The sequence below is a fragment of the Podarcis vaucheri genome (genome assembly GCF_965113315.1).
Source record: "Podarcis vaucheri genome assembly, chromosome: 9".
In the NCBI taxonomy this organism is placed as follows: Eukaryota; Metazoa; Chordata; class Lepidosauria; order Squamata; family Lacertidae; genus Podarcis; species Podarcis vaucheri.
Genome location: NC_138767.1, coordinates 3,901,446 through 3,926,983, shown reverse-complemented (window position 1 = coordinate 3,926,983; position 25,538 = coordinate 3,901,446). Strand labels below are relative to the sequence as shown.

Genomic DNA, 25,538 nt, shown 5'->3' with positions numbered 1-25,538 from the left:
TTATTGTATTTTTAATATTTTGTTGGAAGCTGCCCAGAGTGGCTGAGGAGGGCCGGCCAGATGGGCGGAGGTATAAGTAATAAATTATTATTATTATTACAGGAATCTTAGGACATTTTCATATTTTTTTTTAAAGTACGTTTGCAATGCATAAGGCTGTGAAGATTGACTTTGAAACTTGGCAGACCTCAGAAGCCAAAGGACAAGGCAACAACTCTCCCCTTAACTAACCAAACCGGAACAGATGAATGCAAATTCGTAAGAATGAAACATGTTTTCTTGATGTTGCAGAATTCAGGTGTGTGCCTGGCTCTTAGCAGAACACAGATTTTAATTTTAAGAAGGGCAGAAACACTTGATACCTGCAAGGACACAGGTTGCTTCAGGAAGCTGTGTCCTTGCTTTCTCGGCCGGTTTCGAAGCAGCACTTAAACTGGCAATCTTCTATGATGGTTACAGGCAGGATAATTGGGGAGGCGACCTCCTAAACTTGGAAGCTCGATGGGCTCAAGGGATGGGGAACCTGTGCCCCCTTCAAAGTCCCATCAGGCCCAGCCAGCATAGCCAAAGGTCATGGATGATGGTAGCTGTAGTCCAACAATATTAGATTACGTTCTCCATCCCTCATCTAAACAGAACTTGCTGAGGCTCCAGAAACCACCTTTGACAACCCCCTTCCCAGCATCTAGAACTTACAACTGTGCTATCAAACCCCTAGAGCTTTGAAAAATTAAGCATGCTTTGGGGCTTGACATTTAATTGTATTCCCTCTGGGCTCTGTGTCTTCCTTAAATAAAACCTTGTGATACAAATGCATCAAAATAATAGAGGGATTTTTTTTTTTAGGGGGTGAAAGAAACAGCACAGAAACGATCTTGTTTCTACCTATTTGTTTGTGGAGGGGTCGCTCTGCCCCCTTCCCAAATTTCATTTTCTACCAGCAGCTCACAGCTGTCCATGGAGGCGCAGGTTAATTCTGTGTCCAGGGCAGATGTCTCCCAGGTCCATCTGGTACGCAGGATGAGACCCTCCCTGCCTGCGGACTGTCTCACCAGAGTGGTGCATGCTCTGGTTATCTCTCGCTTGGTTTACTGCAATGCGCTCTACGTGGGGCTACCTTTGAAGGTGACCCGGAAACTACAACTAATCCAGGATGCCGCAGCTAGACTGGTGACTGGGAGTGGCCGCCAGGACCATTTAACACCGGTCTTAAAGGATCTACACTGGCTCCCAGGACATTTCCGAGCACAGTTCAAAGTGTTGGTGCTGACCTTTAAAGCCCTAAACAGCCTCGGTCCAGTAGACCTGAAGGAGCGTCTCCATGCCCATTGTTCAGCCCGGGCACTGAGGTCCAGCTCCAAGGGCCTTCTGGCAGTTCCCCTACTGTGGGAAGTGAAGCTACAGGGAACCAGGCAGAGGGCCTTCTTGGTGGTGGCGCCCGCCCTGTGGAACACCCTCCCTTCAGATGCCAAGGAAATAAACAACTATCTGACTTTCCCTGTACAGGGAATTTTTTTAATGTTTGATGTTTTATTGTGTTCTTATATCTGCTGGAAGCTGCCCAGAGTGGCTGTGGCAACCCAGCTAGATGGGAGGCATATAAATAATAAAATTATTATTATATTATTAAGGAAGCATCATTTTGCTTCTAAGATTGGGCAGGTATGATGCAGGTATATCAGAGACTGCAAGCACATCTCTGCCCCTGTCCTTCAGCTGCCTCACTCTAAGCCATTTCCCTAGACCGGAAATCCAGTCGCATGGGGTGGTGGTGGTGCAAATAATATTATTATTAGCAATTACTCTGTGGCGGTGAGGGGGGTGTTTCTTGCTGCCCCCCCTTTCTTTTGCAGAACTGCACACAACCAGCTCACGCCATCCATTTGATTTGTTTATTTAACTTGCAAGCAAAGGTCTCCCGCTGTCCACAGCTGTTTGATTCACCTGCCCCGCGATGTAATCACCTCTACGCAAAAAATAAAAATAAAACGGTCAATGACGGGACAGGACACCAAAGCCACAAAGGTTTGCTGGTGGCCCAGATCCCCAGAAGGGGCTCCCTGGCTCATCAAACGTTCTAGGCCGACCCGGGGGGAAACCTGCAAGGACCCGTCGCTTGGGCAGAAGTCCAAACCTTCCCCGATTCACACGCTTGCCAGAGATTATAGGCAGGCAGCAGGTGGGACGCATAGGTAGGGAGGCAGACACGGAGACCCTGCAGCCATTTTGGAATGAGGCTGCCGCCATCTTGGATAAGAGCATCCGTCTCCGAATCTGCCATTCTGCCGGGTCGTGTCTCCGTGTTGCGGCCAGCGCTGAAACTTTTAAACTACGGCAGTGGCCGGTGTTTGGGCCAAGGCCTTGCGCTTCTGGTTAGAAGAATAAGACGTACTGTGTCGCCTTGCTGGTATAGAAGGTCTAGCCTGCAGAGTGGAAGTCCTTCAGCACTCCTGAGAGGAGAGGGGAAATTTGAGTTTCCCCGGCTCCAGATAAAGCGCTCTTTGCTAGACGCAGCGCAGACTGTGCTTGCTCTAACTCGGCTGGGGCGGCCTGCTTCCCTGGGTGTAGGAGAAGCTGTTCGGTGCATCGGATTCCCAGGCTATGGAAAAGGGAAACGGCACGTGAGCGCAAAGAGCTAGGGAGGGGAGAAGGCGGTGGAAAGACCAGGACCGAGATCAGCTTTGCTGTTGAAATGGACCGACGGGCCTAGGCTCTCCCCTCTGGCGTCACCTTGCTTTGGGAGCTTCCTGGCTGAGATCTCCACTGTGTCCTCTGCTGGCGCAACTGGGGAGGCTGCCACTGGGCTTGGGGGCTCCCCCTCCAGGCGACCCTCAGCTGGGACTCCCGGAGCAGCTGAGAGCTGAGGACAGGCGTTTCCCGGTTTGCTGGCTAAGTCAGGCTCTCTTCCCAGAGAGACGCACCCAGGAACATCCCGCTCTGGGGCCATGGACTCTCCTGAGCTGCCGCACCAGTCCCCTGGCGGCACTTCGGGAACGGGGAGATCCAGCGCTTGGCTGCCGTTTCCTGTGAAGGTGGGCAGGCCCAGGTCCCTCTGGGGTGCGTCATATCTGGGAACACTCTCCCCCACCTCTCCCGAGCTTTCGAACGTCTGCTGGCCTTCCCCGGCTGAGTGTCCGGAGAGGGTGCTTTGTTGTTCTGTCCCACCAGCTTTGTCGGCCTCCGCAGTCCTGTCCCCACCGGGGCGCACCACGCGGTCGAGAACAGCGGGCTCTGTGCTCCCGGAAGCCTCCTCCCTCCCTGCCGCGGGCTCTGCCTGTTGTGCGCGATCCTCGAGCCTGACCTGCTGGTGGCAGAGGGGGCATGTGTCCTGCACGAAGAACCACTTGCGCAGGCAGCCGTCGTGGAAGAAGTGGCCGCACGGCACGACGACGGCCAGGGTCATCTCCTGAAAGGGGGCAGAGTGAGGCGGTTAGCGGGGAAGTGCCTGGAGGGGCAATGGGCAGCGCGGCCCTGAGGTAGAGCAGCTGCTCAGCCTGCAGAACTTCCTTGGCCTCACCGGTTAAAATAGAGCAGGTGGTATATTGGAAAACTTGCTGGAGACCTGCTGCCAAAGTGGAACAGGTAATCCTCAGCCTAGAGTCCTTCCACCCCCTTCCAAAGCTGGGAAAACTAGGCTGTCAGGGACTGGACTAAGGAGGAATGGTGGGGACCACCGCCTACCCTTTCTGAACCTTTCTGGGAAGAGGAGGACAGTATAGTTTTACAACAGTGGTTTGCAGAAGGTCATAGTTCAGAGACTGCAGAAGGGAGAAGCAGCACTAGGGCAGGAACAGCAGACAGACCCCCCCCCCCAGGACCCGGCGTGCATTGAAGGTAGTAGGAACAGGAAGCTCAGAGGCAGAAGCTCAGATCCGCTGACGCAGGGATGACGTATACAGTCATACCTCATGTTACGTCCGCTTCATGTTACATTCTTTCAGGATACATCCCGCGGAGACACGGAAGTACCAGAAAGGGTTACTTCCGGGTATCGCCGCTCGCGCACACGCAGCTGCACAAAATGACGTCATGCGCAGAAGCAGCAAATCGCAACCCGCGCATGCACAGACGCGGGTTGTGTTCTTTTCATGTTGCGAATGGGCCTCCGGAACGGATCCCGTTCGCAACCAGAGGCACCACTGTAATAGGAGAGACGGAGGGGGTGGGACTTTACTCAGAGCAATGCCATTACCCAAAAGAGATGGCATTTCTATGTTCTCTCTGTGTGAGTATTGAATACAATACTTGGTAAGAACTCTTCTTTATCTGCTTCTTGGCTGCCATCATGGGAGGCACTGGATTCCCTGAAGCCTAATATAGGCTTTGAGAAGGAGGAGGGAAAGCTCTGCCAGAGCCTTGTCCCTCCTTCCCAAAGCTTAGCGTCTTGTTTACCCAGCTTTGGGAAGGCAGCGCGAGGGCTGGTGGGCATCAAATGTTGTTGAGGGCCACCAAAAAAGGACTCGAGGGCCACATTGGACTACCCTGCTATGGAGGAAACCGTGTTGGGCTACCCACAAGTTAGTGGGGATAGCCTAACGCAGGGCTCCGCAACCTGGTCCAGTATTGACTCTAGATTGAGGCCCTAACCCAAGCCAGTCCCCCAAACTAAAAGTGAACAAGGGCACGAGGGGACAGACGGTCCAGAGGAGGGAACTGTGGGGGGTTGCGGCTCCCTGACATTCACCTGGAAGCAAATGGCGCAGACGTCATTGTGGTCCAAGAGTTGCCTTCTGGTGGCCCTTGGCAGCAAGCTGATCTTCTTGGCGGCCTCTCGGCGGAGCAGGAAGCTCTTCCACCCGGAGTGGGCCCTCAGCCAGACGTTGAAGTAGCAGTGGATGATGATGACGGAGGCACCCAGCCAGCTCCACTCGCCAAAGATGGACTCCCAGGTCCCGTAGGCCACCACGCAGACGGCCACCAGGAACTCCAGGACGCGGCTGACGGCATTGATGTAGTAGACAATCTCGTCCATCTTCTCCATCGGGGTGTCCTGGAAGAGCTCGATCATGAAGAGGGTGTAGATGAATAGGGTCCCCATCACCTGAAAGGAGGAGGAGGAGGAGGAGGAGGAGAACCATTGGTTTCTCCAGCCAAAGCTGAAGGCCCCAGAGGGTCCAGACTGGATCAAGCCCAGAGCCCATTGGCCAGCAACTGATGGCTACTAGCTGCAATGCCTATGCACCATTTTATTATTTCATTTAATTTTTTAATTTTATTTTGACAAAGTAAAAATCATAAATAAATAAGAATAAAAATGTGCCACCAAGACCATTCCATTGTAACTAGCCAACCTCCCAAAATTTCAACACTTCTTGCAATGGTTTGACCCCTTTCCGTTTTAACAGTACAACTTCTACAAACACCTTCCATATCTCCTCAAAATCATTTCTCCTGCATATTCCCTGTCTTACCTTAATGGCACATGTTAATGTATCATTGGAAGGGACGCGGGTGGCGCTGTGGGCTAAAGCCTCAGCGCCTAGGGCTTGCCGATCGAAAGGTCAGCGGTTCGAATCCCAGCGGCGGGGTGCGCTCCCGCTGCTCGGTCCCAGCGCCTGCCCACCTAGCAGTTCGAAAGCACCCCCGGGGGCAAGTAGATAAATAGGTACCGCTTACCAGCGGGAAGGTAAACGGCGTTCCGTGTGCGGCTCTGGCTCGCCAGAGCAGCGTTGTCACGCTGGCCACGTGACCCGGAAGTGTCTTCGGACAGCGCTGGCCCCCGGCCAATAGATGTGAGATGGGCGCACAAACCCCAGAGTCTGTCAAGACTGGCCCGTTCGGGCAGGGGTACCTTTACCTTTACCTTTAATGTATCATTAATACCTATATCCCACACCTCTTTATACCATTCTTCCATTTTTTATTCACCTTGCCCCTTCCACTTCCTAGCTATAATAATTCATGCAGCTGTCAATCAATTTGTGAGCAAGTCCTTCATAGCCTGTGAACCTTCCACCCCATCGTAAATTGATAATAGTGATACCTCTGGACTTTTGGTCGGCTTTAACCCAGCGGTATCTAATTATCTCCTTAAATGCCCTTTGCCAAAAAAATTGTACATATTTACACTCCCACCACATGTGAACATAATCCCATTTCCTGGCATCCCTTCCAACATAACACCGAATATTCCTTGTTTATTTCATTTAATCTGACTGGTGCTAAATACAGTGGTGCCCCGCAAGACGAATGCCTCGCAAGATGGAAAACTCGCTAGACGAAAGGGTTTTCTGTTTTGGAGGTGCTTCGCAAAACGAATCTCCTATGGGCTTGCTTCGCAAGACGAAAATGTCTTGCGAGTTCCTGCGGGTTTTTTCCCCTCCCCCCCTTTTTCTAAGCCGCTAAGTCGCTTATCAGCTGATCTGATAAGCCGATAAGCCGCTAAAAGCTGCTAAAAGCCGCTAATAGCGCTAATCTGTCAATGGGCTTGCTTTGCAAGACGAAAAAACCACTAGACGAAGAGAATCACAGAACGGATTCTTTTCGTTTTGCGAGGCACCACTGTACCATCTCCAAACTAATTTGTAATAATTTTCTTTTATTCTTATACCACTTGGGATGCACTAGCAAGCTCATCATCAGGGCTCAATGGAGAAAGCCCTCCAATTCTTCCCAGCACCTGGAAAGCAGAGGTACCGTATTTTTCGCTCTATAAGACGCACCAGGCCACAAGACGCACCTAGATTTTGGAGGAGGAAAACAAGAAATATAAATATTCTGAATCCCAGAAGCCAGAACAGCAAGAGGGATTGCTGCGCAGCGAAAGGAGTGATCCCTCTTGCTGTTCTGGCTTCTGGGATAGCTGTGCAGCCTGCATTCGCTTCATAAGATGCACACACATTTCCCCTTACTTTTTAGGAGGGAAAAAGTGAGTCTTATAGAGCAAAAAATACGGTATACTGCCTCTATACAGAGGGATAATGACGCTCTCCTGACACCACCATTATGTGTCTTTAGAGGCCAGGCAAAAACATTCCTCTTTGGCCATTAATTAATCTATGGCCTCAGGGCCCCGGGTTATGGGTGCCCAATGGTACCCAATGTGGATATTTTCACCCCCTCCCACTGTAAGAATCTCCTGATATGATGTTTTCAGAAAGGAGGGGGCACAAACTGCTCTTTGCTTCTTCCGCTCCTGCCTGACTCTGTGTGGAGTCTGAGTAACACTCATGCAAGCCAGTAGCTCTTTAGTTTTAGTTTGCAGTAGCTGTTAGAAATAAAAGAAGTTATGCTACACAGCTTTCTTCTGTGTTGTTCATACTCTGCTGAGTTCGGTGCCCACAATGGACAGTTGTGGGTCCAGTGCGCTTAGACCTGCTTTCCAGGAGTGGAAGGTCTCTGGAAGTGCTCCAGTTCACCTAGACCATTCGGGGCAGAACCAGTTGTTGAGCCCAGTCGTTGGCATCGGCTCAAAGGCATACTGACACCCATGACGTAACGTGACGCTGGCGGCCTGGTGGCGCTTCCAAGGCTTCGCAGGGCCTTGGACGTTGTCTGGGAACTCACATCGGGGTTCCGATGCGACTTCCTATAGGAACCAGAAGTCCCTTTGGATTCCCGCATTGTGGGTTCTGAGCACCCACCCAAAAGATTTGTGGGGGCCCTGGATGCCCCCACTAGAATTGGCACCTATGTATGGCCTGTTAAGTGTGGAAGGGGACTGGGACTGTTATCATTATTTTATTATTATGCTCTCCATCAACCACCCACCACCCCATGAAAACTTAATCCACAGCAGTGACCAGAGGAGGAATAACTGCTGAGAGCAGCGCAGAGAGAAGATTTGCAGTAATAATAATAATAATAATAATAAATTAATTTATATTCCACCCTCCCCAGCCAAAGCCAGGCTCAGAGTGGCTAACAACAATAAAAGTAACACAGTATTCTAAAATCAATTCATTTTAAAATCAATTCAAAATCAAATTCATGGCAACCATTGGGCTGGAGTTCTGGTGAGGATTACCAAAGGAGGGAGTCAGACTGTTCCTTGGCCAAAGGCCTGGTGGAACAGCTCTGTCTTGCAGGCCCTGCAGAAAGATGTCAAGTCCCACAAGGCCCTGGTCTCTTGTGACAGAGCGTTCCACCAGATCGGGGCCACGGCCAAAAAAGCCCTGGCTCTGGTTGAGGCCAGCCTAACCTTCCTGTGGCCTGGGACCTCCAAGATGTTTTTATTTGAAGACTGTAAGGTCCTCCGTGGGACATACCAGGAGAAGCGGTCCCGTAGGTACGAGGGTCCTAGGCCGTATAGGGCTTTAAAGGTTAAAACCAGCACCTTGAACCTGATCCTGTACTCCACCGGGAGCCAGTGCAGCTGGTATAGCACCGAGTGAATGTGATCCTGCGGCGAGCACCCCCTGAGTCTTGCCGCAGCATTCTGCACCCACTGGAGTTTCTGGGTCAGTCTCAAGGGCAGCCCCACATAGAGCGAGTTACGATAATCAAGTCCGGAGGTGACTTTTGCGTGGATCACAATCTGCAGGACCGGAACCAGACGCCATTATCTGCCCCAGTTGCAACGGAATATGCCTCTCCTGACTCAGTCTCTACAGCCACAGCAGGCGCTATAATTCTCCAACACTTCGACTTCACCCCCAAAAGGCGCACTCCGTTGCGGTCTCCCCAGACAGACAGATGCCAGCCGCCATTACTGTTCTACACGGGATTTGGACACAGTATTTTTTTAAGGGGAAACCGCTGTGAGCACAGATGCCCTCGTGGGAAAGGCGTCCCAGAAATAAACCAGCTCCGGCTACGGGCAAAAAAGGGGCAAGTGTACCTGCAGGGAGGTCAGCATGCAGCTGGAGACGAGGATCAGGAGCCAGAAGTCCATCTGGAAGAAGTGAGCGATCTTGTACGCCATGAAGCCCGGGAAGACCAGGAGGAAGAGGCACATGCTGATTCCCCGGAAGTGCTTCCAGAAACTCCTGAAACAACACAGCTGGAAAGCTCAGTGGGTGGAGCACGAGGCTCTTAGGGTCGTGGGTTCGAGCCCCACACTGGGCCACCCCCGCGTTGCAGGGGGTTGGACTAGATGACTCTAGTTGTCCCTTCCAACTCTACGGTCCTGCGATTCTAAGAGATGGAGGGACAGTTTGAGAGGCCCACGAGGGCTGCTGCAAAGTCCATCCCTATCAGCTACGGCCTCAGCTACGGAGCTTGGATGGACCAGGGCATAGCTGTCAACGTTTCCCTTTTTTAAAGGGAAATTCCCTTATTCCAAATAGGATTCCTCGCAAGAAAAGGGGAAAGTTGACAGCTATGGACCAGGGGCCTGGCTCAGCAGAAGGCAGCTTCCTATTTAAATCTCCCAGATCCAGAACACAGTCGTGCCTTGGAAGTCAAACGGAATCCGTTCCGGAAGTCCGTTCGACTTCTAAAACGCTCGGAAACCAAAAGCGTGGCTTCTGATTGGCTGCAGGAAGCTCCTGCAGCCAATCAGAAGCCGCAGAAGCCCCGTCAGACGTTCGGGTTCCAAAAGTATGTTTGAAAACCGGAACACTCACTTCTGGGTTTCGGGAGCCGATTTGTTCGGGAGCCAAGGCGTTCGAGATCCAAGGTACGACTGTAATGAGGAAACAGCATTTTACGGTAGGGCAGGACCGTAGCTCAGCAGCAGAGCATCAGTTTTGGATGCAGAAGGTCCCGGGTTCAACAACAGATAGCATCTCCGAGGTAGCGCTGTAGAAAAACTCATTCCTGAAACCCTGGAGAGCTGTTGCCAGTCAGAACAGGCAGTACTGAGGTAGATGAGCCAATGGTGTGACTCTGCCTCAGTCAGCTTCTTATGAAGACTGTGTGAATAGGGCTTGCTGAAGTTTTCAACTTTCAAATTCGCCAAAATGATGAGGGGTGCTAAAAAGTCGTAACATGACTTGGGAATTAGAAAGGTATTTCAGCTAAATTTATATAATTCAGTTTCGCTTGGTACAGAAAAGGTGTGTAAAGTTGCACAGAAACGATTTAAAAATGATGCCAAGGACATACATTATTATTGTTGTTGTTCTTGTTATTTAGCGTTACCTGACATTTTCAGAAGGCAAAATTAAAATCCTTTGGTTTTCTCAAAGCAGTTTATGTGCTTTTTCATCAAACGTAGACTTACCATGCTAAATCTGCATAGCCAAAAGTGTATTTTTAAGCCCACTCACTGAAGAAATTTGCAAAAACCAAGCTTCACCCTTGAAATGACACATACCGCTATATGACAATTAAAAATACATATATATTCAGGTGTCCCTCCCTTATACACACACACACGTTACATGATGTGTGGGAACTGCTATTTGAGAAAGAAAGGGGGATATCCAGCCCCATTGAGAATATGGGCCAGGATGCACATCCTTCCAGACCTGCCTTCCCCAAACTGGTGCCCCCCCAGATCTTTTGGACTACAGCTGCTGTCAGGCCCGGCCAGCAATTGCCACTCCCTATTCCCGCTCTCTAAGTTGTGGCGGCCACTTTGTGTTAGGCCACGCCCCCTCTACTGTGGCCGCCATTTTGTGACTGGCGCCAACGGCACCTCCTCAAGCTTCTGCGTCGGCCCCAAAATGTTGGCGGCTCCTTTCTGAGCGCCCCTCAACAGTGAGGCTGGGCTTGCTTGCGTGCAGGGAATGACCACCCCACCCCCTCCAGGCTACGCGGATTTATAACCACGAGGACATGGATCGCGCCCCCTGTTTTTCCCGTGCGTCCGCACAAAGCAGAAAGCACTGTCACCTGTTCCGCGTAGCCCCCAGGCCCAAGACGATGGGGTCGGCTATTTCGATCATGGACTGCAGGGTGGACGTCACCACGATGAAGAGGATGATGCTGAGAAGGAACGTTCTTTCCAGGAGCTGCAACCCAAGTAGGCCGGTTTGGAGGGCAAGGAGTAGCAAGGTCACACCCTCCGTCACACCCCTGAAACAAGGGGAAAAGTAGGCACCTGTATATTGGATTTTTACCCCCGTGGGGTGGTTCAGGAAACAAAAAAAAAAGGATGGGGAGAGAAAATCGCCACTGGCCAGTGCACCTCTCTAGACTTACCAGGTAGTGGCTTTTTTTAAAAAAATGCTCTCTTGTTCTAGATAAATTTGGGGACTTTTAGACTTTCTGTCTTAAAGAAATGGGAGTGCCTGATCACCTCATCTGTCTCCTGAGAAATCTCTATGTGGGAGAAGAAGCTACAGTTAGAACTGGATATGGAACAACTGATTGGTTCAACATTGGGAAAGGAGTATGTCCAGGCTGTATATTGTCTCCCTGGTTATTTAACTTATATGCAGAACTCATCATGCGAAAGGCTGGGCTGGATGAATCCCAAACCGGAATTAGGATTGCTGGAAGAAATATCAACAACCTCAGATATGCAGATGACACAACCTTGATGGCAGAAAGTGAGGAGGAATTAAAGAACCTTTTAATGAGGGTGAAAGAGGAGAGCACAAAATATGGTCTGAAGCTCAAAATCAAAAAAACGAAGATCATGGCCACTGGGCCCATCACCTCCTGGCAAATAGAAGGGGAAGAAATGGAGGCAGTGAGAGATTTTACTTTCTTGGGCTCCATGATCACTGCAGATGGTGACAGCAGTCATGAAATTAAAAGACGCTTGCTCCTTGGGAGAAAGGCGATGGCAAACCTAGACAACATCACCCTGCCCACAAAGGTCCGTATAGTAAAAGCCATGGTTTCCCCAGTAGTGATGTATGGAAGTGAGAGCTGGACCATAAAGAAGGCTGATCACTGAAGAATTGATGCTTTTGAATTCTGGTGCTGGAGGAGACTCTTGAGAGTCCCATGGACTGCAAGAAGATCAAACCTCTCCATTCTGAAGGAAATCAGCCCTGAGTGCTCACTGGAAGGACAGATCCTGAAGCTGAGGCTCCAGTATTTTGGCCACCTCATGAGAAGAGAAGACTCCCCAGAAAAGACCCTGATGCTGGGAAAGATGGAGGGCACAAGGAGAAGGGGGTGACAGAGGACGAGATGGTTGGACAGTGTTCTTGAAGCTACCAGCATGAATTTGACCAAACTGCGGGAGGCAGCGGAAGACAGGAGTGCCTGGAGTGCTCTGGTCCAGGGGGTCACGAAGAGTCGGACACGACTAAACAACTAAACAACAGCAAGACTTTTGGTGGCTCCCTGGTTGTGGAACACTCTCCCCAGGGAGGTCCATTACATATTTTTAGGGGCCAGGCAAGAAACATTCCTCTTTTCTTGGTTATGATCCAGACAGTAATTCCCAGGTGTCAAAAAAGGTTATTTATGTATGCCGCTACTGCGGCCTGTGTTTCGTTAGGCCCCAAATGGAAAACAAGTAAGGTCCCAACTAAAGAAGAATGGCAGCTTAAGATGACGGAATACGTGCCGCTTGCAGACTTAACATACAGAATAAGAGAACAAGAAGAATGTTCGTTTAAATAAGATTGGAAAATGTTATGGGAGAAAATTGTGTGCACTTGCAAACGTGGGCAGCATTAAGATACATTCAATGGTGCAAATATGTTTTGATGGATGTAGTAATGGAATACTGAATGGTTTAGTTCAGGGGTCAGCAATCGTTTTCAGCAGGGGGCTGGTCCACTGTCCCTCAGACCTTGGGGGGGGGGCGTACTATATTTTGAAAACAAGCAAACAAAAAAACCCCGAATTCCTATGCCCCACAAATAACTCAGAGATGCCTTTTAAATAAAACGACACATTCTACTCATGTAGAAACATGCTGATTCCCGGACTGTCCGCGGGCCGGATTTAGAAAGCGATCGGGCTGGATCCGGCCCTCAGACCTTATTTGCCTACCCATGGTCTAGGCAGCTGCTCTTTCAAGCTCTCTCACCTGTGCATCACGTTGCCGTCCTGGAAAGCGCTGTAACCTGCCAGGTAGAACTTGCAGAGTTTGAGGAGGCCCAGGGCCAGGTAGGATACAGTGAAGGTGAGCCCAATGAGGGAGTACGGGGTGCTGCAACACTCGGCCACACTATGGAGAGGGAAAACGTTAAGAAGCCTCCAGGATCAGACCAAGCAGAGGCCGTCGAGCCCAGTGCCCTGTTTCCTAGAGTGGCCAAACAGGGAGATGGAGGGAAAAGCCCTTCTCCAGCCGCTGAGACTCAGGAGGCCACTGCCAAAGATTTATCCTTTAAGCATCACACTTGCTTTCAAGCTAGGGGCTATCGCTCTGCCACAAGACAGGAAATCCTGCACTGCGGAAAGTTATTAGGATTCTAGGGGCCTGTCTGGACTGCGCCAATGGCTCAGCGATCTTAGGGTGAATATAAATTTAATAAACAATGGTAATAATCAATAGTTATCTGGTCCAGCATCCTGTTCTCACAGTGAAGAAGAAGAAAGTCACAGAATAATAGAACTGTAGAGCTGTAAGGGAACCCTGAGGGTCATCTAGTCCAACCCCCTGCAATGAAGGGTCTTTTTGCCCAACGGGGGCAAAATGTTGGCATGTTCCAAGAGCCCTTTCCATTCCTCATGGCTCAACGCAGCAATGGGCATAGCCGAGGGGCCAAGCGCGCCAGGGAGTATGCCATGTCAAAGGTTGGAAGCCAACATAATAATAATAATAATAATAATAATAATAATAATAATAATAATAATAATTTATTTATACCCCGCCCTCCCTGGCCAGAGCCGGGCTCAGGGCAGCTAACACCAGTAAAATTGCAATAAAAACATAAGGGGGGAGAGAGAAAAGGGGAAAAAAACAATTATTTAAAATACGGGTTAAAATACAAATTTAAAATTCAGACTCATTTTCATAGTAGCCCATAGATCAAAACCATAAGGGGAGGGAAACATAAGGGTGAGACTGAGTCCAAACCAAAGGTCAGGCGGAACAGCTCTGTCTTGCGGAAAGATGTCAAGCCCCGCAGGGCCCTGGTCTCTTGTGACAGAGCATTCCACCAAGTTGGGGCCAGTACTGAAAAGGCCCTGGCCCCATCGGAAGGGCTTTTCCCATGGGGGATGGAACAAGCTTGTTTTCTGCCGCAGAACCCAAACCAGTGGATTTGAATGACAAGGAAGGAGATTCGCAATAAAAATTAGGAAGAACTTTCTGACGACAAGAGCTGTCGGACAGTGGAATGGACTCCCCTTGGAAGGTGGTGGACACTCCTTCTCTGGAGGTTCTCAAGAGGTTGGGGGACCATCTGCCGGGGCTGCCTTGGCTATGATCCCTGCGTTGCAAGGGGTTGGGCTAGATGACCCTTGGGTATCCCTTCCAATGCTACAATTTGATGACTCTGTGGGAAGTTGCTGCTCACTTCCCCTCCCCGACGCACCACCTTCCTACCTGCTGAGGAAGATGAAGACCAAGCCTTGCTGGGGCAAAGGGTTGCCAGAGGAGGAAGAAACCAGGGCACAGATCTGCAGAGTGAACAGCGCAAGCCAGAAGACCAGGAACAAGAGCGGGACAGCCAGCTGCCCCCAAAGGGACATCGCCAGCGCCACCAGGCGATACACCTCCAGCACCTGGGGACAAAAAGAGGGAGGCCAAAGAGAACCACGAATTAGACTTAGAATCATAGGATCATAGAATCATAGAGTTGGAAGAAACCACAAGGGCCATCGAGTCCAACCCCCTGCCAAGCAGGAAACACCATCAGAGCACTCCTGACATATGGTTGTCAAGCCTCTGCTTAAAGACCTCCAAAGAAGGAGACTCCACCACTTAGAGCAGGGATGTCCAACCGGTCGACCGCGATCTACTGGTGGACCCCGGGGATGTTTGAGTTGATCGTGGGCTCTTTTTCCTTTGCGGTGGAAAAAGAGGATCTGGCCCTGTCCTCCATTCACACATGATCGCTAGATCGGAAGACGGAGTTTGTGCCGTGAGGCTGTTTTTTTTCCTGATCAATGTTTTGGTGAGCGACTTTTCCCTTTCCCCCCTAAAGAAAGCTCAAAATTTTAGACCTGCCCCTCCCCATAAAAGGTCAACCACTTTGATATCCCCCTTAAAAAAAGCTCAACAACTTTGACCTGAACCCCTAAAAAAGGGGTAGTTCGCTGCCATTTCTCCCCCTGTGAGCAGATCGCAGTCTCTTGCGAGTTGGATGTCCTTTCCTTAAGAGGAACCCTTCCTGTCTATGCAGAATTCCAACTCAGGACCTCCCACACCTTTTCGCTAGCATTCGAGCCAGATGCTCATGCAATTCTGCAGGATCCTGGAGCATTGGATTGGGACTCCAAGCAAGAACTCACTGGAAGAGTGGGGTGCTTGCTTGCAATTCCTTTCTGACACTAAGAGCTGTTTGGTGGTGGAGCAGTCTCCCTTGGGAAGCAGTGGACTCTCCTTCCTTGCAGGATTTTAAGGTGGCTTTAAAGCATCTGTCAGGGATGCTATAGCTGAGGTTCCTGTCAGTTTGCATTTCTTAGTGCAGAAAGTATTGATCTGATGTGTAGAAACCTTTCCTATTCTACTGAGTTCAAGAGGGCTCTGGAAGCTTTTGGAAGCTTCTGTGCGTGAAAGAAACAAGCAGAAGGTTCATGATGTTTGGGTTATACCTTCAGAGAAGCTGAGTACAGCTGGCTTCAACTGGTTCTCTTTTTTCTTTCTGTCAAGATCATGCTAACTATAAAAGTAAGGCTAGAAGGAGCCCGGGTTTCACTCTCTTTATCTCTTTCCTTCTGGTGTGGTGTTTTGTACATAGTGGTAAGTTTTAATTATAAGTTATTGTAAGTTTAAGTCAAGTCTGCTGCAACTGGATTTCTTATGGGCAGTGCCAATCCTGAATGTATTGGATTTGTGGCCGTTATGTTCATTTGCCTTCAGTAGCAGTAAAGCTCTGCTAGATGAAATGTTGCCTCTGGTCTATTTTTTGGGAATCCTGCAACGTGTTTAAGTTTTTACTCTAACTATACGTTAGAGTTCTGCTCTGGATCAATATTGAGTACAGTGGTGCCCCGCAAGACGAATGCCTCGCAAGACGGAAAACTCGCTAGACGAAAGAGTTTTCCGTGTTGGAGGTGCTTCGCAAAACGAATTTCCTATGGGCTTGCTTCGCAAGACGACAATGTCTTGCGAGTTCCTGCTGGTTTTTTCCCCTCCCCCCTTTTTCTAAGCCGCTAAGCCGCTTATCAGCTGATCCGATCAGCAGATAAGCCGCTAAAAGCCGCTAATAGCGCTAATCCACTAATCCGTCAATGGGCTTGCTTCGCAAGACGAAAAAAACGCTAGACGAAGAGAATCACAGAACGGATTCTTTTCGTCTTGCAAGGCACCACTGTATTGTATTTCAAAGACAGTTCCTTCACTGCAGGGAGCTGGACCGGATGATTCTCATTCTGCAATTCTATGAGCTAGCTGGACCCAAAGGTCTGGGGTTCTTATGAATTCTAAGCTTCCTTACGACTGAACTATGAAGGACGGGTATGAACAAGGACAAGCTGGCAGTGAGCAGCTGCCAACCAGAAACAGCAACCATTCGAAGGAGCGATCCCCTTGGACCTCTCTCATCACCTGAGCAACCTCCCGGCAGGCAACCGTTGCCCATTGGAGAGGAACCACCAGGCAGGAAGCCACGACGTAAAGAGCCTCCATCGTGGTGAGAGCTGTGGCGACGCTGTTCACGGCGGGCAAGGCCCGAAGCGGGAGGCAGCACAGGCGGGCAGCCAGAGGGAGGAGAGGAGCCCCAAAGAGCCACACTCGCTTGGTCTTCAGCAGGAGGGCGCAGAGGGTGGCAACGATGACTTGACCTGGGCAGGACAGGAGGAGAGAAGTAGGGGGTCAGGCGGGTATCCCAAATGCAGGAAGGCAGGGCAAGGAGCAAAGGAGCTGGTAACTCTGATAACGTCCTTGTCTGGATGTAGAAACCAGACCACAGCACAACGGTAAAATGCGCATCCAATGCCCCGCCCACTTTTGCCCCTGGCCCCGCCCACCTGGCCCCTGGAAGGCTGCCCAGTCGGAAATGTGGCCCTTGGGTTAAAAAAAAGTCCCCCCTTTTCTGCATATAAGCAGATCAAAGAGCAGTGGAAGAGAAGGGACAAGCTGGCAACCTTCCCTTTTTTTGCGGGAAATTCCCTTATCGCAGCGCCGTTTCCCGCTGCTATCCCGGATTGTTAGATATCCCGTAGACTGTCCCTGGGACAGGTGAGGCTGCTGATTCCTTATTTCCGAGGCTGCTGAACGTTTATTTTCAAATCTGAAAGTTGACAGCTATGGTTCCTCACCTGTGAGTGCTGTGGCGAAATGGCTAAGAGCCACGGGGTCATTGTACACGGCGCCATGGAAATCCCGCTCCATCTCGTGGCGGATGTAGTCTCTGGAATGGGAGCCGGGAAGATGGTTTGTAAGCCCAAGGAGGAACTAGCTCTCCGTTGCTTAATAAAAGAAATCTTGGTACCTCTTCCTATGACAGTCCCCCTGCCCTCTCTTTCTCCAGCAACCAAGGCCCCATTCACACATGATGTTCCTTCAATTTTGCAAACTCTGGGCTTGTTTCAACTCCCACCAACAGCAGAGATGGCCGGCCAAGTGTGGGCCTAGGTATCTGAGCTGGATCTGAGCTGCCAGAGGCAAAGGCTGTCATAGTCCAGGCTAGGAATTAGCAACTACAACGCATTTTGTCGCCAATGTCAGAAGCATGACTCAATTCTTGGCAAGCTGGCAACCAGGCTCCATTTTCCAGCCAGGACAGTGGCTGCATTTTTCTGCTGCTCCCAGTGCCCACAGCTAAGAGCATCCTGCGATTCTGCAACTGAACTACGTGATTACAGAAACGGGAACCCAGCACAGGACTCAGCTTCTTGAGTCTCCCATTTTTACTTAAAAGCAAGTTTCAAGTCTTTAGGACTGCAGTGTGACCACTGCTTGGGGCGGGGGCTTCAGAGTCTAGCCTCTTTCTTTGCTTTCCCAATGAAAAACAGAAGCCCAACAGTATGCAAAAACAGACCTAAGTGAGGGCTCTCTTTGCGTAATTTAGACAGGCTGCAGAATTCAGTTTCTCTCAATGCGGAATTTCAAACCCTTCCTTTGGGAGCCAGGGATACGTACACTCCTGCAAGGATATTAGTCCCAGAGGCCCACCATGATTTTTCCTGACCCAGCCACCCTCTGGGAGGCTTCCAGCAAAATAAAATAAAAAACACAATAAAACACCAAACATTAAAAACATCCCTATAGAGAGCTGCCTTCAGATGTCTCCTAGAAGTCAGATAGTTGTTGATTCCCTTGACATCTGATGGGAGGGTGGGTGCCACTACTGAGAAGGCCCTCTGCCTGGTTCCCTGTAACCTCACTTCTCGCAGGGAGGGAACCACCAGAAGGCCCTCGGTGCTGGACCTCAGTGTCCGGGTAGAATGATGGAGGTGGAGACGCTCCTTCAGGTATACTGGGCCAAGGCTGTTTAGGGCTTTAACGGTCAGCACCAACACTCTGAACTGTGCTCAGAAACATATAGTGGTACCTCAGGTTAAGAACTTAATTCGTTCTGGAGGTCTGTTCTTAACCTGAAACTGTTCTTAACCTGAGGTACCACTTTAGCTAATGGGGCCTCCCGCTGCCGCTGTCGTACGATTTCTATTTTCATCCTGAAGGAAAGTTCTTAACTCAAGGTACTATTTCTGGGTTAGTGGAGTCTTTAACCTGCAGCGTCTGTAACCCGAGGTACCACTGTACTGCCAAGATTTGACATAGGCCTTGGCAGGTGGAAAGCACCACTGGAAAGTCTGACCTGCTCCTAGCAGCCCCCCAAAATGTAGCTGTACCTCGCAAAAGATGTAAAAATGGCAAGGACCCATCCATCAGCTCCTGCAGTTTAGAGGCAAAGGACCAGGAGACTACAGCGCTCCTAGTTCCTTTTGAGAATGCCATTGCCAAGAACTTTTTTTTGAGAGCAGAGTCTGCTCCACAGCAGCTGCTGCCCCCCATGACCTCAAACCCTTCCTTTCTAGCAAGTCAACTCTATGATCTGCTGCTTCCAGTTCACAGAAGGAGGCAACCGCGTCCTTACCGGGCTGTCTGGTGGCTCACATACAGCAGCAACGCTGTCAGGATGTAAAGATACAACTTCACAAGCGTCCGGACTGGGAGCAGCAAAACCACCACACACACCAAGTGACCTAAAACAATGAGGAAGAGGAGAGAAAAGCCAACATTTTAAACACTCTTATGTCCACCTGTTTAGTTTTGCAGAAAAGCCCTTAGCTGCCTTCCGTCAAATGTACAAGGGTCAGGCTGTTGTGCCAAACACTTGTCTGAACCCCTCTCCAAACCTGTGAATATTCTGCCTGGCCATGATTGCAACTGAAAAAACATAGAACATGGCAGCAAGCAAAGAACTCGGCATGCCAGTGAATCTTAATTATTTTCTGACTGAGAAAAAATGTTGAAAACTCAGATAAATAATCGAATCGCCAAATGGCACCTTAAACCTAGGTTACGGTCACCGCAATGGGATTTCTCAGCATCATACCCCACCCCCCAAAGTTTGTTCTTGTTGTTGCTGTTGCTTTATATTTATATACCAAAACGGTTTACAATACATTTTAAAAATAAAACAAATTCATGCTCCAAGGGAAATATTTCAGATCCTGTTCCAAGTGACATTCTGCTTTTGCCAGTTGCCAACCTAGCACCCAGAGATCTCCCAGTGGTCACAATTGGGTCTCTGCCAGTTGCAAAACGGACCCGGTGCCTGGCTAATTTCTAACTGCTTATGACAGCAGAAAACATGTGGCAACAAGCAGAGGAAACTTAAAATACCGGCTGATGGGGACTTAGAAAGACCAGGGGATTGAGATTGTCCGCAAAGGTCCCACTGGGTAGAAGAGGCAGAAAGAACTGTGTACACATAACTTTGCAATGATTATATAGCGAAAAATGTCAGTCTCAGCATAACATTAATCCAGTCAAAATTGCAACACACCATTTTTTCCACATCTGCAAACATGTTTTCAAATCCACAGGCCAGCCCTAGATTGTTCCGTAGTATCATAAACCTACATACCATTTATTAAGACGCGTAACAGATTATCATTTTCTACTTGCTTTCTAGATAAGTAATGATTTTTGATCACTGCCACATCCCCAATGTTTAATTACTCTTTTTTTTTTTTTAAGCCGAAGGTACATTTGTTACTTTCCAAATTTCTGGCAAGAAAAACTTACAACGGCTAGCAACGTGAGCTGAATTATCTCTGATCAAATACATTCGAGCAGACAGACAGACCTCTGGAGCAGCCAGAATTCATAACCTGCTACAGGCATCAATTTCTTCAGCGGACATAATTTATTCCAGGATGTTTAATTCCACTTTTTGTGTATGTGTGCATGAACATTTGAGCATATACACAGATCCTGGAGCACCCATATGCAAAAATGTCCTCAGTTTACATAACTTATTCCAGGTTGCATAATTTAACTTTGTGTGCGTGAGTGGGAAAATTTTAGTTACTTTGATGCAGAATCCAGAAGCTTGATTTTAAACACAACATGTTGACAACTCAGGGCAGAAAGCAGCCTGGGATTTACTGGTATAATCAGTGGATTATTTGCAGTAGTTTGGCACGTGTTTCTGACATCCAGTTCCTCAGCATTGCTATCGGCAAGGCGACGTTTATCCCCCTAAAACCCCTGATCTGCAGTAAGTCAGTTGTGTTATTATGAATAATAATAATTGCAATTATAAGCCACTCTTTTACTCCAAGGAGCTCAAAACAACATAAATTCCCACAACCACCCTCTTGAGGCAGGCTAGGCTGAAAGGCACCAAGGCCACCCAGTGTCGAGTGGGGATTCGAACCCAGGTCTCCCAGGTCCTGGTCCAATACACTGACCACTACATCACACTGCCTCTTAGGCTTGTAGATTTATACTGCAACATGCAGGTCATCTAACGGTACATAAAATCACAGAAGATGGCCAAAATAAAGAAATTCCTTCCAGTAGCACCTTAAAGACCAACTAAGTTAGTTCTTGGTATGAGCTTTCGTGTGCATGCACACTTCTTCAGATACCACCTTTGTTGGTAAGGTGATGTCTCTGCTTTTTAGGATGATGTCTAGGTTTTATCTGAAATGGTGTTCCTTATAGCTTGGAAACCATCGTTGTGTGGGATGTTGGTATACATAGATTCCACATCTGCAGGTTTTGGTGTCTTCGGGTGTCTTCCCGTGTAAGAGTCGGGGTGTCTGGGCGACGTTTCGACGAGGTCTCACTCGTCATCTTCAGGCTGGTGCTTTCGGCTTCTTGTTACTGGAACAGAGCAGAATCTGGTGTTTGAGTTTCTATAAATACTGTTGAGGGGTGTGGTGTATAGCCTCCAACGTTCTGGGCAGAGAGGAAGTTCCTAGATTAGTGTGCCTTTTCTTCTTTTGTTCCTTAATTACTTGAGGGATATCTTGAGTGATTTCATGTGTGATATTCTGAATATCACTGGGTGGGTCATTAAGTGTAGATTAGTTGCTAAAGCTTTCGTGTCTTGACCTCTTGAGCTTGTGAAGAGTTTTTCTGAGAAGATGGCTGTGCTGCATTTAGTTGTGCTCTGGCTTGGCTTCGTGTATAGGGGCGAGCTGTGGTTTTGTGCCTTGTGCCAGCCAGATCTGTGTAGGGATTGCAGGGGGGTGCAGCATCCGGAGGTGCCACTATAGTTTGGCTACTGGATGGAGTCTGTAATATGTCTGTGGAGAGGGTCTGGGTTTGGGTCTGGTGTGGTTGATTGGTGACGGCGTTCTGTGTGCCTCTGGTTCTGGTGTCGGTTTTTGTGGGGAGGGCTAATTTCCAGATGTCTGGCAGGCGGGACGTGTCGTCACGCTTGTTCATGTTGTGAGGGTGTTTCTCTATCTCGATGGCTTCCATGATTATTCTCTTGTGGTGATGTTCCATGTTAAAGAGCAATTTGGAATCTGCAAAATTAATTTCGTGTCCTGTTTCTTTCATGTGTTGGAAAAGAGAGGAAGTTTTTTCTTCTTTTTTGACGGCATTCTTGTGTTCTGCGATACGTGCATTTATTCGTCTGTTTGTTTGTCCAATGTACGTGGCTGGGCAGACTTTGCAGGGTATTTCATAGACCCCTTGGTTTTCCAGCTGGATTTTGTCTTTTGGGTTTCTGAGGATATTGGCTATTTTTTGGTTGGTGCAGAAGGCTGTTTTGATATTGTGTTTATGGAGGATTTTGCTGATTTTGTCTGTAGTGCCCTTGATATAAGGAAGGAGGGCCATGCCATTGTTTTCTTCTGTGTCTTGGTTTTTGGGGGGTGTTTCTTTTTGGATTAGCTTCGTAACCCTGTTTTTCTGGTATCCATTGGCGATTAACACCATTGGCGGTTAATCGCCAATGGATACCAGACGAAGTCTGCCCAGCCACGTACATTGGACAAACAAACAGACGAAATTAATTTTGCAGATTCCAAATTGCTCTTTAACATGGAACATCACCACAAGAGAATAATCATGGAAGCCATCGAGATAGAGAAACACCCTCACAACATGAACAAGCGTGACGACACGTCCCGCCTGCCAGACATCTGGAAATTAGCCCTCCCCACAAAAACCGACACCAGAACCAGAGGCACACAGAACGCCGTCACCAATCAACCACACCAGACCCAAACCCAGACCCTCTCCACAGACATATTACAGACTCCATCCAGTAGCCAAACTATAGTGGCACCTCCGGATGCTGCACCCCCCTGCAATCCCTACACAGATCTGGCTGGCACAAGGCACAAAACCACAGCTCGCCCCTATACACGAAGCCAAGCCAGAGCACAACTAAATGCAGCACAGCCATCTTCTCAGAAAAACTCTTCACAAGCTCAAGAGGTCAAGACACGAAAGCTTTAGCAACTAATCTACACTTAATGACCCACCCAGTGGTATTCAGAATATCACACATGAAATCACCCAAGATATCCCTCAAGTAATTAAGGAACAAAAGAAGAAAAGGCACACTAATCTAGGAACTTCCTCTCTGCCCAGAACGTTGGAGGCTATACACCACACCCCTCAACAGTATTTATAGAAACTCAAACACCAGATTCTGCTCTGTTCCAGTAACAAGAAGCCGAAAGCACCAGCCTGAAGATGACGAGTGAGACCTCGTCGAAACGTCGCCCAGACACCCCGACTCTTACACGGGAAGACACCCAAAGACACCAAAACCTGCATTCCTGTACCCGTGAAAATCTACGAAAGCAGATTCCACATCTCTGTATACCAACATCCCACACAACTCAAAGTACACGTAGCTGTTTTACTACAAAGGAATTTCAGAAATAGACTGGAAAGAGAAGCTGCTGAATTGCAACTCATTGCCAAACTTAAAACCATGGAGAGACCTGGTCTGAACAGAGACATTGGATTCTTATCCCATTATACATGACTAAGCCATTTCTCACCTTCTCACCCCTTGCCTTTTCCTGTAAGACCTATTGCAGTCGTTAAGAGTCGTCAACAGGCTCATCTCAGCTATCTGCCAATCTCCCATTCCCACCACCCTTCTGAGTAATACCCCTCCCCACCTTCTCACTATATAGAAGGATCTGGCAACTTCTGTTTCAGTGTATCTGAAGAAGTGTGCATGCACACGAAAGCTCATACCAAGAACTAACTTAGTTGGTCTTTAAGGTGCTACTGGAAGGGATTTCTTTATTTTGACTATGGCAGACCAACACGGCTACCTATCTGTAACTAGAAGATGGCCAGTAATTGGTTCAATAACTCCCCGCCAATGTAATCTTTTTGGCTCAAGTTGGTGGGCTTTGTTGAGAAAACAAAGCCGACACCAGAAGCCTGAATCTTGCGCTGGGCACTCTGCACATGCTCAAGCAAGGCACCATCAAGACCATGAGCGATGCAACCACCATTGCGGAGACTTCACCCCGTCTCCCGCCTGCCTGGCCTGCATCACTCACCTGCGTAATAGGCGTTCCACAGGTGATGTCTCCACAGGTAAGTCCCCTCCGGCCTCCTCGGGTGCAACAGCAGCTCCGCAAAGGCCTGCACATCCCACCGGTAGAGCAGGTCCAGCAGGGCAATGCTGGGCACACGGAGCGCCACGTTGGCCACCTCTTCCAGGCTGGGCATGGCAGATCGGAGTTAAGGACCCCCCACCCCCCAAAAAAGAACACCCCCAACTCCAGCAGGGACCTGAGGCTCCTCTCTCTACCTCCCCACCCCAACCAAAGAAAGCCAGCAGGGACCTCAGGCTCTGCTCCCGAGGGCTTCCCTTACCGGTCCAGCGGGGGTGTCTCTCTCCCCCCCCCAGAAGGATCTCCCCCTCCCCCCCAGGCCTCCTTCCAGGTGGGTGGTCTCAGGGGAGGGGCGAAATAAAAGGGGGCAGCAACCCCAAAAGAGAGGCAGAGGAAGGCAGGAGGGAAGCTGGAATGGGGACAGGGAGGGGGGCAAAATCTCTTTTTTGGGGGGGGTGTTAAGAAGAGGGGCGTTTACAGTTGGGAGGGGGGAGCTCAAGGGATGGGGAGAAAATGAGATGGGGGAGGCGGCAAGGGGGTGGGGGGCGTCAGGTTTGGTGGGAAGAAACAGGAGTTGGGGGGGCAAGACTCCTCTCCCCCCCCTTCAAGGAAAGTTAGGAGGGTCAAATAATTCTCGGGGGGGGGGGAGGCAGGTTCAAATAAAAGGGGAGGGGGAGGAAAAGAGTGAGGACTTGGGGAGGGGGCTGCGAAAGAAGGCGCGGGGGGGGTCGGGGTTCCTTCCGGGGGGGGGGCAGCCCTAGTAATGGGGTGCGGGGCCCCTCAAGGCTGGGGACCCTCCCCCGCCGAGGAGGGGGGGCAGAAAAATCCTCCTCTCCGGGTCAAGCGACGCCCCCCCCCCACCTTGCCAGCGCCGTACTTTCACTTTCCCTCAAGCCACGCCCCTTGCCCCTCCCCTCCCCTAGTGAAGCCTCGGCCGCCATCTTGGCTCCGGGATCGCCCTTCCTTCAATACCGCCCCGCGGGAGCCACGTGGCGTTCGAGGGACGCTAGCGCGCCTGAAAGCGACGCCGCCATCTTTGATGAGGGCGCCCGCTTTGTTTCCCTCTTCCGTTGGGTACAAAGAAGTGCAACTTCGACCGACCCCGAAGAGGCGTCAGCTCCGGTTCCCATTTGTCTCTCCACCGTGCCACTCACCCCCGCCATGTGCGGGGCAAGGACTGCTGGAATGTAGAACAGGGAATCCTGCGGGGGTATAAATGTGATTGCAATAGAGAGGAAATATCTGCACCAGTGTATTAAATAAGCAGGGAGACAATATACAGCCTTGTTGTACTCCTTTCCCAATTTTGAACCAATCAGTTGTTCCATATCCAGTTCTAACTGTAGCTTCTTGTCCCACATAGAGATTTCTCAGGAGACAGATGAGGTGATCAGGCACTCCCATTTCTTTAAGAACTTGCCATACAGTGGTGCCTCGCAAGACGAAAAGAATCCGTTCTGTGATTCTCTTCGTCTAGCGGTTTTTTCGTCTTGCGAAGCAAGCCCATTGACGGATTAGCGGATTAGCGCTATTAGCGGCTTTTAGCAGCTTATCTGCTGATCGGATCGGCTGATAGGCGGCTTAGCGGCTTAGAAAAGGGGGGGGAGGAAAAAAAACAACAGCAGGAACTCGCA

The 25,538-nt window shown here is 49.6% G+C and overlaps 1 protein-coding gene across 1 annotated transcript; it reads right to left on the bottom strand.

Moving 5' to 3' along the window:
• Positions 1–1,878: 1,878 nt before the first annotated feature.
• Positions 1,879–24,325, bottom strand: LOC309539936 (RING finger protein 145-like). The gene is made up of 10 exons (XM_082236408.1): positions 23,848–24,325; positions 18,945–19,053; positions 17,164–17,255; positions 16,451–16,686; positions 14,285–14,463; positions 12,821–12,961; positions 10,720–10,902; positions 8,780–8,927; positions 4,685–5,041; positions 1,879–3,406 (listed from the first exon to the last, which is right to left on the bottom strand). The coding sequence occupies exons 1-10, from the start codon at positions 24,017–24,019 to the stop codon at positions 2,636–2,638; spliced, it is 2,388 nt and encodes a 795-aa protein (XP_082092534.1). The 5' UTR covers positions 24,020–24,325; the 3' UTR covers positions 1,879–2,635.
• Between the last annotated feature and the right edge of the window lie 1,213 nt (positions 24,326–25,538).

Excerpts from the sequence above, each read along its gene's own strand:
- LOC309539936 (XM_082236408.1), bottom strand. The coding sequence starts at position 24,019 with ATGCCCAGCCTGGAAGAGGTGGCCAACGTGGCGCTCCGTGTGCCCAGC. Across the intron at positions 16,687-17,163 it reads TTTCGCCACAGCACTCACAG|GTCAAGTCATCGTTGCCACC; the intron begins GTGAGGAACCAT and ends TGTCCTGCCCAG. Across the intron at positions 8,928-10,719 it reads CTGGGGGCTACGCGGAACAG|GAGTTTCTGGAAGCACTTCC; the intron begins GTGACAGTGCTT and ends GTGTTGTTTCAG.